Genomic DNA, 19,133 nt, shown 5'->3' on the forward strand with positions numbered 1-19,133 from the left:
TTGCTGATCGATCCGTTCTCCTGTGATCAAATTGGCGATGATTCGGCTCGAGGGGTCAATACATCTGTGTGTAATGCAGTCAGTGGAACATATTTGTATTCATATGCGTTCCACTGACGTGTGCTCGCTCCCGAGCCCTGGTCCTGTCACATGCGGCTTCTCCAGCAGCAGAATCTCCCTTTTTACTTGCTCCTTTTCAGCTTTAAACCCTTCGTTTTGGCAGAAAAATCATCCATGTTCTAGAACAGTGCAAACCTATCTAAGCTTCCCTGTGCTACCTACCCGTACGCAAGAAAAAGGACCGTTTCTCCTATTCCAGGAGAAACCAAAGCCATTGTAGCCAATTCTGAATATGCACTGGGGGATTAGTGTCGTCAAACCTCTGACGTTGCTGGAGAAAAATTGTGTGTATCCATTATTTTATTGGAAATAGTTTTCTGTAGTGTTCCCAAACTTTTAAAGCTGCAGACCAAGCAATATCCTAAATTTGGTCTTTTTTGTTGTTGTTTTTTTTGTTTTTATCCGTTCTGTACTGTCAGACAATTCTTGACGCATTAAAAAATATATATTTTTTAAAAACCTGCTGTGAATGACATTTTTAATATATTAGAATGTAACAAGCATTTTTTGTTTCTATAGTAACCATTTACAAAGTCACATCCCCTTCCTCTCTGTAACAGGCTCTAGCACACACCTTTTTGAGCCCTGGCCTCTCTAGCAGTGCACCAATTCTATCTAGTGACTGCCTGGTCACATGATCTTCCTCACAGAACTTTGCATCTTTGGTCCTCTTCTGTTGAACTGACAGCCATTTAATGAACCCCCGAGCCGAATCTTCGATCGATCACAGGAGACACGGATCGATTTGAAACTTCGCTAATGACTTATCATTGTGTGGATTGTATTAGAATAACATTAAACGGCAGCTTGGGCTGCTGCTTTAATGCTTTCAGACTAAGCTGGTAGCAGTGTATGTACTTTGTGCACTGAAGAGGCAAAAGTTTTATTTATTTATTTGTGCTTGATATCACTCGCTCACCGTTTGCTGTCGTCTTAGGATCAAACTGAGCTAATGAGAGAGGCTTATTTATCTTGTTTCATGTTGGTTATTGTAACCTTTAAAATGATCAGGCTAATAGAAATATTTGTAAATGTTTCCCTGGTAACTGGGTTTTAGGGAGGCTGTTCAGATCTTTCTCTTATCATAATGAGACTGAGAATCCGAAACGGGCAAATTGTCAGTGTTCTTTTTTGAGAGTTGACAACCTCATTAGTTTAAAGCTACAACGATAATGAATACATTTTACGGGACACAGAACAGTGCAATTTGACTATAAATGCTATTGCATTTTTTTTTTAAAGCAAGTCCATAATATTGATGAGTCTGAATTCTCCATCTCTTTCCAGACTTGTTACGAATTGTCTTTCTGCTATTTCCTTCTGTATGTCCCACCGCTACCTCAATAACAGATTGCGCCATTATTTTCCAGGTACCATAAGCCAGATGTCGACGTGGCATACTTGATTACTCCCTCTCCTTTATACATCACATCAAGTACTTCACCAATTTTGCTTTCACCTCCCTAAGATCGCTAAAATATGCCCTTTCTGCTGCTTCGCTGTGCAAATCCCTACACTGGTTACCCACACCCAGCAGAATCAAATTCAAAGTTCTGTTTGTCACCTACAGTACAAAGCTCTCCATGGCACGGCCCTTCTACATTTCTAATCTAAGCCCACAAGTACCCTCACACTAGGTCTCTGCTTAGTTACTGACCTAGGGCTCTCCTCCATAATTAAATCCTCTCATTCATAATTAAATCCTCTCATTCCTGTCTCCAGGGCTGTACCCCAACTGTTGAACTTCTTATCCAGCACCCTCCTGCCAATCAAGTGGTGTGTGCCATGGGTGCAAAGACGGCTAGGAGCATGATGCAAAGCGGTTATAAAAAATAAATGGACACTGTACCTTTTATGAGAAGTAGTTATTTATATTGCCCGTACAAATTGGGCAGAACAGTACAAGAGTAGATAACGATCTTAATGTGCATGCAACATAAGTACATATGAAATTGCTACTGGCTATACAGACCGTGAGTCAGTGACAGTAGCTTGGTGGTGACAGTAGCTTGGTGGTGACAGTAGCTTGGTGGTGACAGTAGCTTGGTGGTGACAGTAGCTTGGTGGTGACAGTAGCTTGGTGGTGACTGTAGCTTGGTGGTGACTGTAGCTTGGTGGTAGGAATCATTGTTTATCAGGAAGTGAAAGGAACACTGGAACTTTTTTGGATGATCTAAAAAAATATTGACATAGAATTTTTATAATAGAAAATGGAGACTTGGACTCGCCTACTTGACCAGTTTTCCTGAGAGTCCCATGCCAGCCATGTGCTCGGCAGTCCCTTCAGCACAAAAGTGGTTGATTTTTACGAGATAATTGCGAGCTATTAAATCACGGCTGTCAAACACACGGCCGCTCAGCAGACAGACCCTGTGCTAGAAGCAGAGGGGGAAAGCTTGTACATCTGTCATGGCGGCTGCAAGGTGCTGGAAGTTGCTGCCGTGCCAGCTTTTCCCCCCTGCTGGTCCAGGCTGCCTCACCCTAATGGTGTGCACCAGAAGTAGGGCCCGGCCAGAACTTAGGCCCCCTCAGGCCACTTACTGGCGACCTGTTACCTCTTCTCTCACCCCCTATCCCCCATCTAGAAAAGTGTATGCATAGGTTATAGTGACCTGTATTATTATTTTTCCCTGTTGTGGCCCGAGCCTTGCTGTTGGATTTAAGAATTGGCCCCCAAGATATTCTGGGTTTGACGGACCTTCAATAAAGGAAATCAAATTGAGTTCCTATTTGTTTTGTGTGATATCTGTATTTTCCATCTACCTGTTGGGAACAACAATCATGATCTCACTGCTGCATCTAATTGCGCGATAGTGTTAAGTTGTTGGTTTTTGTGTTCTCTTTAGAATGTGAAAGTTTGTTTGATTCCCAGTTCTCTTCATTTCCCCTTCCACTCCTCCCGGTTGCTCAAATCCTGAGTCTCTCTTGACTGGTAACTTAATAACGCAGCATTTACATGTTGTTGTGTTGAGCCCTATGTTTTTACATCTCGTGGTGCGAGAGATCCTTTAAACCATTTGGGACTAAACGTTTAGTCTGTTGCCCATTTTTCCATGGTCCATATGTATGATGATGGTGCGCATACTGCAATCCAAGCAGGTTTCTCTCTCTTCCTCCTCCTGTTTTCATTTTTTTAAACATAGGATTGAAGCCGGGGTCTCGAGCTCAACCCCATTAATTTCAGCTCCGGGGTCCCCCTGCTTCCAGTGGATAGACCTCCTCCATAGGGGGTGTCGGTAGCCGCTCAGCTAGCAGCGTTCATGTAGTGGAGTTTCAAAGCTCCCGTGTCCTGCAGGCCGATAGGAAGTAGTGACTTCCTATTGGCCCGCGTGACGCGGGAGCCTTAAACTTTGCAGAGATACCGGCACCCCATTTTTGGAGGTCTGTATCTCAGGAAGCAGGGGGTCCCCGGAGGTGAAATGGTGTTCAGCTACGGAGAACCCATGCTACAAACCTATCTTACCACATGAATTGCTCCTTTAAATACATTTAAACCCGTTGCCCAGGTCCTCCTTGCACCACAATCTGCACAATTAATGAGACTGAAAAACTGGCATGTCTTACTGAATGGTCCGTATTTGTTCTGCACAGCTCGGCCATCGTCCCAGCTGCCTTCATCTGTCTCCGGCTGTTTGTATATTGGTCTACTCTGGCAGCCTTTTGTCATTAATTGCTAGCTGCATTGTGTTTGATGTATTAGTAAAATGAGTTAGTGTTTCTGTTCTGGGCAAAACCCCAAATATATTTTTGTTTGTGGCACACAAAATAAGTTTTGGATTGTTTTACAACGAAACAGACTGCAGCGCAAAGGTGGCTGTTAAAGTAGCAGTGCCACATACGTGCTCTTTTTAAGACTCCTAGATTGGAATGTCCTAGCACTATTGTGGTTAGTCTTCCAATACTTGGCGCTTTGGAACTAATCGGACAGCTGTCTCACCTCTGTCTGCTAAATGTGTAACTTTCTCAATGACCTGCTAGATTTGCTCTTAGCTCTTACATCCCCTCTTATGACTTGATGTTGGCATGATACACGATTAACCAACAATAACAATGATTTATGGTTTTATACCATCTAAAAAATATTAATTTGTTACAAGAATCCTCATTGAAAGAATTTACCCCCTTTTATGTTCTGACCTATATACCAGTCTATTGTGTTTTGTTTGAAACGTTGATTCATGTGATCTTGTGCTACATTGACCAGCAAAAGAAGAGAAGTAAATCTCCATATGGGTGCTTCTAAAAACCAAAACGATGGCAGCAATATAGCTGATAGCCAGGATAATGTAATGTATAATGACCATAACCCCTTTATATTGTGTATGTGAAGAAAACATTGCTCTCAATAAAGCCTGATAAATAGACCCAATATTATAAATGGGGAACAACCTGAACCAAGGAAAATAGAAGCAAGCCCACATATGAGTAAACTGACCCCATGAACCAAGTCAGATGCCCCTGGATCTAAAGGCTGGAGCACTACAAAATCATCACAAACACAAAAATAACAGTAAAGGGCAAGGAAAATGAGTAAACTCACATATAAACTCCTTGAAAGTCTCCAACAATCCCAAAAGTAGCGTGCGTCAATCCAATGGGCAGCAACAGGAAAAAACAAAAAATGATAGCGCACTGCAAAAGAAGGTCTGGAGGCAAAGTTGAAAAAAGTAAAAATGCTTTAATGATGATGCATAATAGCCTAAGCTAAAAAGAGAACAAAAAGAAAAACTCCCCCAACGCGTTTCACGCCTAAGTGGCGCTTTATCAAAGGGTATCCTCCGTTTCAAAGTGCCTACCTTAAATAGCAGCCCCAATACGGAAGTAATCTCGCGCCAAAATACATCCATGACGTCAGATGGTAAGAGACCGGATAGTGAGCTACGGAGGCCCAAAGGGCAAAAACAACTCTGCATTGGGAAGCAAAGTAAGGGAATCACTAACAACATAAAAAATGACAAATCAAAATTGACATATCCTAACCTAAATATAAAAAACAACATATACATCAAGAATATAAAAGATAAAGTATATAAACAATGAAATATAATTTAAAACAAGAAAAAAGAAAAAACATTAGAATAATTTAAATAAAATAAAAAAAAGGAACAAACAGTAACCATGGTGACCCTTTATGAAAACATTTAAAGAAATAACAGATAATAACAATACTCTTAAATTATTGTTATCTGTTATTTCTTTAAATGTTTTCATAAAGGGTCACCATGGTTACTGTTTGTTCCTTTTTTTTAATTTTATTTAAATTATTCTAATGTTGTTTTTTCTTTTTTCTTGTTTTAAATTATATTTCATTGTTTATATACTTTATCTTTTATATTCTTGATGTATATGTTGTTTTTTATATTTAGGTTAGGATATGTCAATTTTGATTTGTCATTTTTTATGTTGTTAGTGATTCCCTTACTTTGCTTCCCAATGCAGAGTTGTTTTTGCCCTTTTGGGCTTCCGTAGCTCACTATCCGGTCTCTTACCATCTGACGTCATGGATGGATTTTGGCGCGAAATTACTTCCGTATTGGGGCTTCTATTTAAGGTAGGCACTTTGAAACGGAGGATACCCTTTGATAAAGAGCCACTTAGGCGTGAAACGCGTTGGGGGAGTTTTTTCTTTTTGTTCTCTTTTTAACTTAGGCTATTATGCATCTTCATTAAAGCATTTTTACTTTTTTCAACTTTGCCTCCAGCCCTTCTTTTGCAGTGCGCTATCATTTTTTGTTTGTTCCTTGTGCTACAATGACTTCACTATAAAATTAAGTTGCACATATTTAGCCTTATTGACTTGGTGAAATATTTTTTTTGCTGCTGTGGCCATAGTAAACAGAGCAATTTTATGTTTTGTTTGTGTTGGCATAGAGAAGGTGACTGCACTAATGCCAGACAGTATTGTACCTGTAAGTGCATACTAAAGTTAAGAAATATAGGAGAAATGCTGTGGCTGCTGCTGCAATTCAGATCAATTCAGGTAATGAGTCCCGAAAACAGGACTTGCTTATTAATTTGTTGGAATGGTTTGGAGCATTTGCTAGACTGATAGATTTACAATGAGAAACGTTTAATACCTTCCCTGTTCTTCATCTCTGCTAAATGCAAGTAAAGTTTCTTTTGGGGGACACACACCTATACGGGTGCCTATGGGCACGTGCCTATATATGCACAGTGTATGTATATATATTATACAGATATATTATACAGTACCATGAAATGAACCGTACAGATTTGCTTTTGATAGTAGTCGGTGTATAGTGTATCTGTTAACTGCATGAATTCTGAAGTTTGTGTTTGGGGCTGAGTTATAATGCACAATAAAGAACAAGAGTGGATATTTTATTCAAGGGGTTACATTTTTCCCCTTACAGATAAAAGCCAAGGAAAGATTTCAAAATTGTATTGCCATTTTACCTGAGGTGACGTGGCGGAAACTTGTATTAGAATTTTTATTTTGCTATGTAACTAGAAATTCACCTTTTACTGTAGCTTCAAAGTTCTGTTTTAAGATTTTACATAGACGTATAATGAATGTATTGGTCCCATAATATTGTATTCCTTACAGACTGTAATTACAGGCATACCCCGGTTTAAGTACACTCGCAAGTAAGGACATATCGGCCAATAGGCAAACGGCAGCTCGCGCATGCGCCTGTCAGCATGTCCTGAACAGCAATACCGGCTCCCTGCCTGTACCGAAGCTGTGCGCAAGTGGGGAGTCTATAGAGCCTGTTACACATGTGTTATTTGCATCAGTTATGCACGTATATGACGATTGCAGTACAGTACATGCATCGATAAGTGGGGAAAAGGTAGCGCTTCACTTTAAGTACATTTTCACTTTACATACATGCTCCGGTCCCATTGCGTACGTTAATGTGGGGTATGCCTGTAATTAGATGTATCTCATCCACCTAAGGATTTTAAGAATGCAGTAACTGAAGATTCCAAGCACACCACACCTATTGTCTGAAAATGTTATGCATGAAATTAAACAGAATTGTAAAACAGTCGGTGTGCCTTTCAGATATAATCTACATCTCTTTTTATGTATTCCTAGAGTACAATCCAAGTCTGGTGCTTTGTTACAGGAAGAAGGGGAGGCCAAACTTTACCCACCTCCAAAACACTGAATTTCATCACTTATTGCGACCTCTTCCAAAGTATAATAAAGATAATTAATCTCCTGACCAAAAGACACAAAATTAAAGTAAATAATTAGTGGGGCAACTCTGGATCACTGATAGTACCTAGCTTTGTTATAAGGCAATTTTGAACCAATACTAAACACAGAAAAAGCATTTGAATCTGATATCTTTGTATGTGCTTCAAATTACTTTCCTGCAGTTGGCCTCTGTGCACCAGTTTGTGATTTAGAGTATAAATCAGTGGTGTTCAACTCCAGTCCTCGAGACCACACCAGGTCAGGTTTTTAGGATATCCCGACTTAAGCTTCTTTGACTGAGCCACCTGTGCTGAATCTGGGATATCTTTAAAACCTGCACTGTTGGGGGGCAGTGGGTGTTGAGCACCCCTGGTATAAATAAGTTAGGGGAGACCTTGACACTTGTAACTGGATGTACCAGTTTCTGGATTTTCGTTAATTTAATTTTTTCCTTTCTGCATCAATATCTTGCCTGAGAAGAACGCATCAGACCTGGTAAACCATGTGCACCAGGCAAAGGAGCCTTGTTAATAGATTCCCCCAGTTTCATGCAGCCATTCAGTAGGCTATGATTTACCTCCCTGGTGCTGGAGAAGAGATCGGCTCCATTTAAATAAATTGGTCTAAAATCTTTTCCAGCATGGGGAAGTGGCTTCACATCACATTGAAGAAAGGCCATAAACATGGGCCTGGTACCTTGATATAATTTAACATTTATCATATTGGGAGCATTCTCAAATTAATGCCCATGTGTTACTATATACAAATCTGTGTTGTGAGAAGTGTAGACACAACCTTGTCCACAGTCAGTTTAAATCTGACTGACTACTTTCAACAGTATGACAGTAGATCTGTGATATGCTGGATATAGTGAATTCATAAAAATAGAATTAGGATGTGTGGCTTGCAAATGCTAAGAACTTTGATTGGACATGGTACTGATTGTGGTAAAAGCTATGTGTTTATAACTTAATGGGCTTATGCTCCTCCTCTCTCCCCTCCCTGCCTCTCCCCCCCTCCCCTCCCTGCCTCTCCCCCCTCCCCTCCCTGCCTCTCCCCCCATCCCCTCCCTGCCTCTCCCCCCCCTCCCCTCCCTGCCTCTTCCTCCCCTCCCCCTCTTCCTCCTCTCCCCTCCCGCCTCTCCCCTTTCCCCCCCATCCCCACTCTCCCCCCACATACACGCCCTTCCCTCCCACCCACATACACACCCTTTCCCCCCACCAACCCACATACGCCCTTTCTCCCACACCCACATACACACACATGCCCCCCCCCCCCACATATACATGACAAGCTATGAGTTTCAACTTAATGGGCTTATGTCACAGAAACCCTCTCTGTAGGTTAAACATTTTCATATTTATTTTTTTATTTATAAAATGTTTTACCAGGAAGTACAGTAATACATTGTTACCTCTCGTTTTCAAGTATGTTCTGGGCATAAGAGTTATGACTAAGGCCTGGGACCCGGTGCGCCCGGCTGTGCGGGCGGCCACACGCGAGTTCCCCACCAGCAGGGGAATCCTGCAGAGCCGGTCCCGGTCCCCCCTGGCTGCACAGCTTACTACATGCTGTGACGCGTCAGCCGCTACGGGATACAAGAGAATGGTGATCCCTAGCGTTGACGTGTCACGTGGTGTGGCTGTGAGCCAATGAGGAGGGGAGGCTTCGGGAGGAGGGGAGGCTTCGGGGAGCGGGGAGGAGTGTGGAGTGAAAGCAGCGTGAGTGCGTGTCTGTGTGTGTGCCTGAGTGCGTGAGTGCCTGCCTGTGTGTGTGTATGTGTGTGCGCGTGTGTGTGTGTGAGAGAGTGCCTGCGTGTGTGTATGAGTGTGTGTGTGTTGCTTACCATCAGCAGCTCCAGCCCGAGCTGGTGGAGGGAGGGGGGGGGGAGAGTAGCGGGTCCCTCCGCTCAAGCCACGCCCCCCCTCCCTGTCAAGCCTCTCACTCCCGCCCACCTCCCGCTCCCTACAGACCGCATATCGCGGTCTGTGTATGTCAGCGCCCCGCCTGTCTGCAGTGCAGGCACGCTGACGGAGGGAGCGGGGCCGTAGCCTAATGATAAGTATTCCAGTATTGGGGGGCACGGTAAGAGGAGAAGCGGACGAATACTTTGCTGAAACTTGGGACCATGAACAATCTTTTGGAGTCAGATCTCAGATAAGTGCTGCATGTGGTAGGGGTGAGGAGCTTGTTCAGATAGACAGTAGCTTACCCAGAAAGTATTTGAAGGCAAGACAGGAAAGATGAACTTTGCGGCTAGACTCAAGTGATGCCCAATCTAGTTCTTTGAACATTTCACAGTGACGTGTGTTGTAGTTGCATTGGAGAAGAAAACGGCATACAATATTGAGTTGTAGAGGGTATCAAGTTTGCTAAGGTGGATTTCGGGTGCCGAGCTGTATACTATGTCCCCATAGTCTATAATTGGCATTAGCATCTGCTGTGCGATGCGCTTTCTAACCAGCAGACTAAGGGAGGATTTGTTCCTTTAAAGTACACCTAGTTTGGCATAAGTTTTGGATGTCAGAGTATCAATGTGCATCCTAAATGTTAAATGGGAGTCAACACATATGCCCAGGTATTTAAAACTAGTAACAGGGTTTAGGGTGGTATTACCGTTGGTTCTGATCTGGAGCTCAGTCATTGGAAGCTTTAAAAATTTAGTCTTGGTCCCTAATAGCATGTTCTTCTATAGCGCTGCTAGTTTTACGTAGCACTTTACAGGGACATTTTGCAGGCACAGGAGCTTACAATCTATGTTTTTGGTGCCTGAGGCACAGGGAGATAAGGTGACTTGCCCAAGGTCACAAGGAGCCGATACCGGGAATTGAACCAGATTCCCCTGTTTCAAACTCGGTGCCAGTCAGTGTCTTGACTCACTGAGCCGCTCCTTCTCCATTGTTAGTCTTGTCAGTGTTTGTTTAAGAACAGTTTGTTTTGGGAAATTCAATTTTCAAGTCTCAAAAAGTCAGATTTGAAGTATGTGTTCAGGGTCAATGGAGCTGGGGCTCTGGGGCTGTGTGCATACAAGATTGTGTCTTCTGCATACATGTGTATTGAGGCTCCCTTACAATCTGTAGGAAGATCATTGATGAACACTGAGAAGAGTAGGGACCCCAGAACAGAGCCTTGTGGGACACCGCAGGTGATATCCAAGGGGTTGGAGTTAGAGCCTGAGATGGACACATGTTGGGATCTACCTGATAGGTAGGAATGAAACAACTTTAAAGCATGCTTCCCTGTTCCTTTGCACTGGAGTTTAAGCAAGATAACATGATCAACTGTATCAAAAGCCTTTGCAAAATCTAGGAATATTGCACCAGTGAGTTGTCCCAGTTCCATTCCACACTGTATTTCATTGCAAACTTTTAGCAGGGCAGTTACTGTGGAGTGTTTGGAATAGCAGCTGCTCCTGCTAATTTTTTTTTTTTCCATTGGGGGAAAAAAAAACATAGCGTTTTTGTACCAATAAGGACGCGTTTCGGGAGTTTACATGGTGCTTTCATAACCATAAGCTCTGCATCTAGATTTTTTTGTAATCAGATTAGTTGCACAATTGGAACAAACATACAAACACCGCTCCTCCCTTTTCCAATTCTCTTCCTGGCATTAGCTCAACCAGCAGGAGGGACCAGACCTGCTTTTTATGCAGCAGTTTGCTTTGCCTCAGACCTGCTCACAACTCTGTTCCTTCTCAAAACAGACAGCCTCAAGTGACTGAACTTGTACATTGTCCTCCTGTCTGTGCTCCCGTCATTGTCACGTTGCCTGCTCTGGGTGTAGCAGTTGGCACTAGAAAGCATTGATGAAACGAATCCGTTTTTAAATCTGTCTCCTCTTGTCTGTTGCAGGTGGGAACATCTGGCATGTTTAAGGCTTCGGCTGTGAAAGATTCCTCTGCTAACCAGAACTCTGTAAAAAGGCACAGCTGCCGTAACACACGAAGCTGGTAACCAGTCTCCAGAAGCGCTACTCCAATGTGCCTTGCCCAACATTGCCTCTTGCCTGGAAATTTATAACACCCCCAAATCATCCCTTTTTCTGGACACGTTTTTTTGAAGTCCCCTTTTTGCCATATCGGACCCCTTGTGACTTTTTTTCCCCCCAACTATGCATCATTTTGGGCACAGCTGACAGCACCTGTTCTCCGCATGATAAAGAAGACGGGGTCGCTAAAAGAAATTACTGGATGACTTGTTTTGCTGATTGAAACCTGTCTGTTTTTTGTTTTGTTTTTTTACATCACAATCCGGTACTTATAATGGCCTTTGCTAAGGGCCGTTACCTGCTTCTCTTTCTCTGCGTGCAGCTCGTTGTTATGGCTTTGCTCTACAGAGAAGGCTACAGGAAACGAGTGGCTTATTTCTTTGGGATTTTTTACAAAGGGGGACCTCCCTCCTTCGTGCTTCTGAGTCCTCGTAATGTCTCCCAGCCAGGAGACGTGTATGCCAACCTGAGTTCCATATCCAAGCCAGGCGTGCGGGAGGAGGAGCTGCCGTTCTGCCCGGAGACCTCGCCGTTTATAGGTAATACTCCTCTTCACAACTTTCTTTTCTTGCCCTTTTTACAATCATAAATTCTATTATTGCTTTTTTTTTATGCAGCTCTGCCAAGGTACGCATTGTACAGAGATGGACATCTAAATCATCTTTATGGGCAGTGTGGGGTCTATAATAACACAAATGAAAGGCCGTGCCACTCGGATGATTCTTTTATTTTTACGTTTCTTTTTTTTTTTTAAGCTTATTTACAAACTCCACCGTTGAATGTTACAATAGTTTGCCGTTGGAAACCATGGTAAGGGTTTAATTCCTACCAAACATCATTGTAACCTTGCAACACCAGCCCTGCTTACTCAATCCTGCTGATTCTTCTCCGTATTCCTGTACAAATAACTTTACTGTTGTGTTCTGATTTGACAAGCTTGTTGCAGAAACTGGCCCAACGTTTGTTAAAGGAGCAATCCATGCAATATCTGACGTGTGGTTTCAAATAAATTTGTTCGTTAGAATTGGATAATACCACCTTATTAATTTTTTTTATTCAACTGTTAATGCCTTTTTTAATGAGTTGTAATATACTGAGCATCCTTTGATTTCTATAGCAGGTCCAGTGCAAATCTTTAAAACTTTTCTGTTTGGGATAATTTGTTGCCAATATTCCCAGCAGTTTGAGCTGCAAACTGCAACAATAGATTATGTTGCCTTAGTAATATACGGATACATTGTAGCTGCTGAGTTACACTAATTTAAGGATTGATTTGAAACTGAAAGGCAGCCATTTAGTGATGCCTGGGAGCAGGATTTTGCTGATCGATCACGGGTGAACCAAATTGATTGGCAGCTTAGTTAATTCGTTTTCAATAAAGGTAACCAAAGGCTACATATATTAAAACAAAAACAGACTTTTTTTTTTAAAGCTGCTTTGATAGCTGCTTTACAATGTTTGAGCTTTTTCTTAGGGGAATAGAGATCATGTGAATGCTGTATAACGGGTCCAGTCTACCAACGGGTCAGGTTTTCAGGATATCCCTGCTTCAGCACAGGTGGCGCAGTTGAAGACTGAACCACTGAATGAGCCACCTGTGCTGAAGCAGGAATATCCTGAAAACCTGACCTGTTGGTGGCCCGTGAGGACTGGAGTTGGCTACCCCCCTGCTGTGTAAGGCCTCGGCCATGTTACTTGCTTGCTTAGAGCGGCTTTAGTAGGGGCTCACCTGCGCTTCCGCGCGCTTGCGGAAGCGCAGGTCTTAGGGGAATTTAAAATTCCCCCGCTTGCCGGCGCGACAGGCCGGTCACGTGAGTGGGCGAACCAGCTCCGTGACGTCACTGGCCCGCCCCCGGCCAGTGACGCGCCCGCCCCCTGACGGCCCGCTGAGAGCGCGTGCGGTAAGCAACCGCAAGGCCAGGGAAAGCGAGTGCAGGGAAAGCACTCGCTTTCCCTGAGCCTCGGCGCGCCTCAGCGAGCAAGCAGGGAGCATGGACTCAGCCTTAGATGTGCAGCCACAGCCGTGTACCCCCCTGCTTGTTGATGTGTAGCCGCCTTGCTGTAGTTCACATTCACAAGTATTTTTCATGGAGACCCTTTCAGACCTACCTTTGAAACGGTTAAACATCTCTTCCTTTAATAAATGTCACTGTGGGAAAGGTGGCGACTGTGCGAGTGGATTCAATATAATCTTTGGTGTGCAGCCTCCCCTCAGTATGGAACCTTACAGGCAATGCCACCATTCAGTTTGGTGTAGGGTTACCATTACATGTGTAGAGTGGGGAAACCACATTCTTGGGTGTTACTGTAATTAATACATTTTGACCTTTTCAGTGGTTCGGTTGTAAATGACAAACAAAATATGCTGAAGTTATTGGCATCAGAAGTGGTTAAAAGCATATGATTCCACACTGTGTGTGTGTGTGTGTGTGTGTGTGTGTGTGTGTGTGTGTGTGTGTGTGTGTGTGTGTGTATATATTGAAGAATAAATGAGTTCTTCAGTATTAGGTGATACCTTTTTATTGGACTAACAATTTATGTCATAGGACAAGCTTTCGAGAGTTCTCCTCTCTTCTTCAGGTCAGGCAATACTGATATACAAAGGATTCAATGGCTAAAACAGTGTAGAGAGAGGGAAAAAAAACAGATATGTACTGTAGATAAGGTAGGGTGTTAAAAGTGTTTGAAGCCAGGGGACAGTGACAAAGAAAGGTGGGGGGGGGAGAGAAAGTGTGGATAACAATGGGGCAAGCAGGATAATTACAAACAATTTTATAGGGTGTGAGAAAACCCATGTCCGCATTAAGTCCTTTGGTTTTTGTGTCAAAGAGTCTTATCATTCTGAGTTCAAATGTTTTCCGTTCTTGGGTGCGTTTAAACATTCCATTGAGGATTTAGATTTTTAAATCATTTATGGAATGATCTGGTTGTGAGAAGTGATGTCCCACAGATGAGCAGTATCTTCCTTCTTCGTGATGGAGTATAGAGTGTCTGTGCATACTCATTCTTCCTTGTAATTTTTGGCTGGTTTCCCCAATGTAGCAACCTTGGTCACATCTGTTGCACTGAATGCACCAAGGTTGCTACATTGGGGAAACCAGCCAAAAACTGGAGGAGAACTCTCGAAAGCTTGTCCTATGACATAAATTGTTAGTCCAATAAAAAGGTATCACCTAATACTGATGAACTCATTTATTCTGCACTATCGCAACTGGACTAACACGGCTATTTTCTGCTTTGGCTACATTTGGGATACAGAGGTATCACCCTTTGTAGTTACCCTTTGACACCTCCAGCCATAAATCTCATCCACACCGGGGGAAGGACCAGCACAGATAACATTCCAAGAGACACTGTTTTTAAGTAATCCTTGCTTCATTCATTGTAACATCGCCGGAAGAAGAGATCAGTGTATCTCGAAATGCACAAATAAAAGCATTTCGTTAGCCACAGAACGGTATCATCTATTTATTTTTTGATTATATATATATATATATATATATATATGTATGTATGTGTGTGGATATATATATCTATATGCAGTGGAAGTGCTGTGTGCAGGGCGATAATGGTGAAAGACAGGGTTGCAGACCTGTCTAAGGCCGAGTCCGTGCTGAGGCGTGCGAACGCTCCGTGCTGAGCCCCTGCATCCTCAATGAGGATGCCTTGAGAGGGGGCTCACGCGAGTGTCCGCAGGCGTGCTGACGAGTTGGAGGTTTCAGCCGAGCACCAAGCTGTTTTTCAGCGTGCTGTCGGCTGAAAACCTCCAATCACAGTACAGCAGTGTCGACGTCACTGCCCCGCCTCCAACCACCTCCCCCCGGCTCGGATCGCGCCCGCTGGCTCGCCTGTATGGGCATGAAATCGCCCAGATTTCAGCAGGCGAGCCTCAGCGTCAGCGCGGCTCGGATCGCCTCACCCCTCTATGGCCCAGGCCTAAGACATGCAAATGAATATACAGGAATATTTACAGTTGCTATATGCTATACTGTGCAGGGTTTTTGTCACTTTTTTTACCCACCATAACATTAATAAATGTGGTGATTACCTACTCTTTAATCTCAAATGAGCAAATGTCAGCAACCAACCTCACACTGATGATACCCATCAAGGTTGAAACATGTCTGTGAGTGGGTTAACTGACTTTGCATCTCCCAAGTCCTTGCTTAAAAGCTGTGTTTAAAGCAGCATGCATTGGCTAAGGGTTGTTCATGTAATGTGAGCTTGAGATAAAAGGTGGTACTGTGTGCTCATTTGTCATTTCCCAGAATCCCTTGCTGCAGTGGAAGTGCTGTGTGCTGGGCGATAATGGTGAAAGACAGGGTTGCAGACCTGTCTAAGACATGCAAATGAATATACAGGAATATTTACAGTTGCTATATGCTATACTGTGGAGAGTTTTTGTCACTTTTTACCCACCATAACCTTAATATATTATATATATGATTATATAGATCAGTGTATCTCGAAAGCTCGCACAAATAAAAGCATTTCGTTAGCCACAGAACGGTATCATCTATTTATTTTTTGATTATTGAAGCTCGGCTAACACGGTACTGATACCTCTACATGAAAATATGGAAGATACCACATTGTACCGCACTCAAATGAAGCTAAAGGATTTACTGAAAAAACAGGCACAACTAGACAGCGATATCATCTTCCTCAGCAAATGCCAAGAGACACTGTTTTCAAGTATACCTTTTGCTTGCTTCATTCATTGTAACATCGCCGGAAGAAGAGATTAGTGTATCTCGAAAGCTCGCACAAATAAAAGCATTTAGTTAGCCACAGAACGGTATCATCTATTTATTTTTTGATTATTGAAGCTCGGCTAACACGGTACTGATACCTCTACATATACATATATACATACATATATATATATATATATATATATATATATATATATATATATATATATATACACACAACAAAAAGCAGCAGCCAGCACTCCAAGCAACAAATGTAAAGTCAAGGTGCATGCTCCATAGAAATCAATATAGAAACCCTGTCTTCCCATAAGAAAAGGCACAAAAGCAGCAACACTCAGATAAAGCAAAAAGACATGTATTAGCAGTTACAAAACAGCACACTATAAACCCAACGTTTCGGTCCTAGGCAGGACCTTCCTCAGGGGGGTGCTACCAGACAATGACACCCAGAGAACATATATACCCCATAGTTCACCATGTGAGGACAATTAGAGGCAGCTAATTGTACAATCCTGGAGCTCCACGAGTGCAATCAGTGTATGAGGTAGTACGGTGGCCATCTTGGAAATCAGGAGACAGAGCAATGTATGCTATCTCACATGGGCAGATGAGTACAGGCTCCCCCGGTGGACAAAAAAATCCTAGCGTCCAATGTTGCTAGGAAACGCATGTGTGGCGTCATAAAGTCCTGGGAAGTCAGCTCAAAGTAAAGTTGCGCATGTGCAAGGCTCTGTGACAGCACCAGAGTGTCACGCCGATCTGGTACCCCATTCAGTGTCAATTGCATCAGTGTGGCAGCTCCCTAAAGAAAATGACAGTGAAGGAACAAGTGAATCAACACATAAGGGGAATAAAAACAATTTCCAGAGTTGAGGGTGACTGTTTAGATGGCAAGGGGAGGGAGGGCAAGGGGAGGGAGGGATAACAAGGGAAAGGAGGAGGTAGAGCAAAAACATGCATATAAATTAGGCAATTGTAAATGGCATACTGGTTAAATATTAATATTCAGTACTGCACCATTGGGGAACAATAATGCAAAGTCCCGGCAATGGAAACCTAATTATGAGCATCTATGCATTAATGAAGAGAAAAGGACACAGAACAATAATTCAAAAGATGCAATCACAAAAAACATCCTAATTTGAAATCTTCATTTAGTCCTCGCGGAGCCATTGTGTTCAGTTCAAAAATCATGCGAGTTTCAAGTTGTAACAGCAATTTGCCCCTGTCTCCTCCACGGGGGCCAGCATGTGCTTGCATGATGGGCATGCATCGTAGCGTTGCCAAGCTATGCTTGTGATCTTTAAAATGTCTCGCTACCGGTTGCAGTTTGAGATCCTCATTATTCGTACTGTCAAGTAATGCCTTCCTGATGGAGGAGCGGTGCAAGCTCATACGCTCCTTCAACATACGTGTGGTTTTACCAATATAATACAGGTCACATGGACACCGGATGATGTATACAACGAATTTACTCTCACAGTTCATGTAATCCTTTATTTTAATGGCTTTTCCACTGTGTGGATGGACAAAGCTTTTCCCCAATATCATGTGTTGACAGTTTATACAGCCATGACATTTGTGTACACCGGGAGTTTTGGAGAGCCAATTCGTAGGGCTGGCATACTTGGATACCGGATCTGCCTGTGTCAATAGGTCACCTATGTTTCGCCCCCTGCGGTAACAGAATAATGGTGGTTTGGTGAAGGTTTTCCCAATTCTTTTGTCGTTTTCCAAGATGTGCCAGTGTTTCATGATACTTCTACGAATAGTACATGATGAAGTACTAAAAGTGGTATTAATCCCAAAACGATCTGAAGTGCTGGTTTGGATGGTTGGTTTGAGGAGTTGATCACGGGAAAACCTTCTTGCCTTGGCTAAGGCCTCTTTGACCTCTTTGTGGTTATAACCTCTTGTAAGGAACCTGTGTGTCATACACTGTAGCGCTTTCTCACACTCGTCACTCCTACTGGTGATCCTCAAGACCCTAAGAAATTGAGAATACGGCAACCCCTTCTTCAGAGCATCAGGGTGGTGACTACTGGCCAGAAGTAGGGTATTTCTGTCCGTTGCTTTATGATGAATCTTCGTCAGCAGCCGGGTAGGTCCCTTGTAAACAACAGTGTCAAGAAAAACGATCTGCTCATTGCTGTAGTTGAGGGTAAATCTTATGTTTGACGGAATAGAATTCAGGTATTCCAAAAATTGCAACAGGTCTGCTTCAGAGCCATCCCATATCAGGAACAGATCGTCAATATATCTCATATATGTCCTGATATTATTAGCATATGGGGAATCATACAGGATATGGGTTTGTTCATATTGGGACATAAACAGATTGGCATACGATGGGGCCATGTTAGACCCCATCGCTGTGCCCATACATTGTAGAAAGAATTTTTTCTCGAATTTGAAAAAATTCTTATGGAGCACAATGTCTATAAGCAGAAGTAAAAATTCTATTGGCGGACCAGTATAGCCAATGAATTTGTCTAGATGATCCTTTACTGCTTCCATACCCTCAGTATGCCCAATATTCGTATAAAGGCTCGAAACGTCCAATGTGACCAGGAGGCAGTTAGTAAGGTCAAAATCCAAGGCGTCCAATTTATTGATAAAGTCAGTGGTGTCTTTTATATAGCTTGGCGTACTGACCACAATCGGCTGTAGATGAAAGTCAATATACTGAGAGAGGGGGTGACATAGGGAGCCCATCGCCGCAATGATGGGTCTCCCTGGTGGAGAGGTCAAAGATTTATGCACTTTGGGTAAAATGTATATCACTGGAGTGATCGGGAATTCCTGTGTTAAGAATTTCCCTGTTTCCTCCGATATCCACCTATTGTTAATGCCAAGTTGTATAATGGTATCAATCTCTTTTTTATAAATGTGGGTGGGATCACCTTTCAGTGCTTTGTAATGCAAGCATACATTAAGTTGCCGCATTATTTCTGCTCTATATTGTTCATAGTCCATCACAACTATGCCCCCCCCTTTGTCCGCTGACTTGATAATGATTGCTGTATTATCCTTAAGTGACTTGATTGCAAGGTGCTCCTCTTTGGTGAGGTTAAAAAAGCTTCTTTTTTGATTTTTAACAGCATCCCTGGTATCCGCTTCCACCAGACTAATGAATGTCATGA

General features: G+C 42.9%; 1 protein-coding gene across 4 annotated transcripts in view; it reads left to right on the forward strand.

Annotated features, from left to right (window-relative positions):
* LOC142497858 (beta-1,4-galactosyltransferase 3-like) overlaps positions 1 to 19,133 on the forward strand; it is a 111,940-nt gene that overhangs the window by 44,795 nt on the left and 48,012 nt on the right. For 3 of the 4 annotated variants that reach the window (XM_075606235.1, XM_075606237.1, XM_075606238.1), the window contains one exon: positions 11,140 to 11,814. In XM_075606235.1, coding sequence (XP_075462350.1) covers positions 11,550 to 11,814 — 265 coding nt within the window. In that variant the 5' untranslated portion in view covers positions 11,140 to 11,549. Of the gene's footprint in view, positions 1 to 10,926; positions 11,815 to 19,133 lie in introns of those variants that run through there. The other variant, XM_075606236.1, reaches the window with a different exon arrangement.

This window comes from Ascaphus truei, chromosome 6 (assembly GCF_040206685.1).
Source record: "Ascaphus truei isolate aAscTru1 chromosome 6, aAscTru1.hap1, whole genome shotgun sequence".
Classification (NCBI taxonomy): Eukaryota; Metazoa; Chordata; class Amphibia; order Anura; family Ascaphidae; genus Ascaphus; species Ascaphus truei.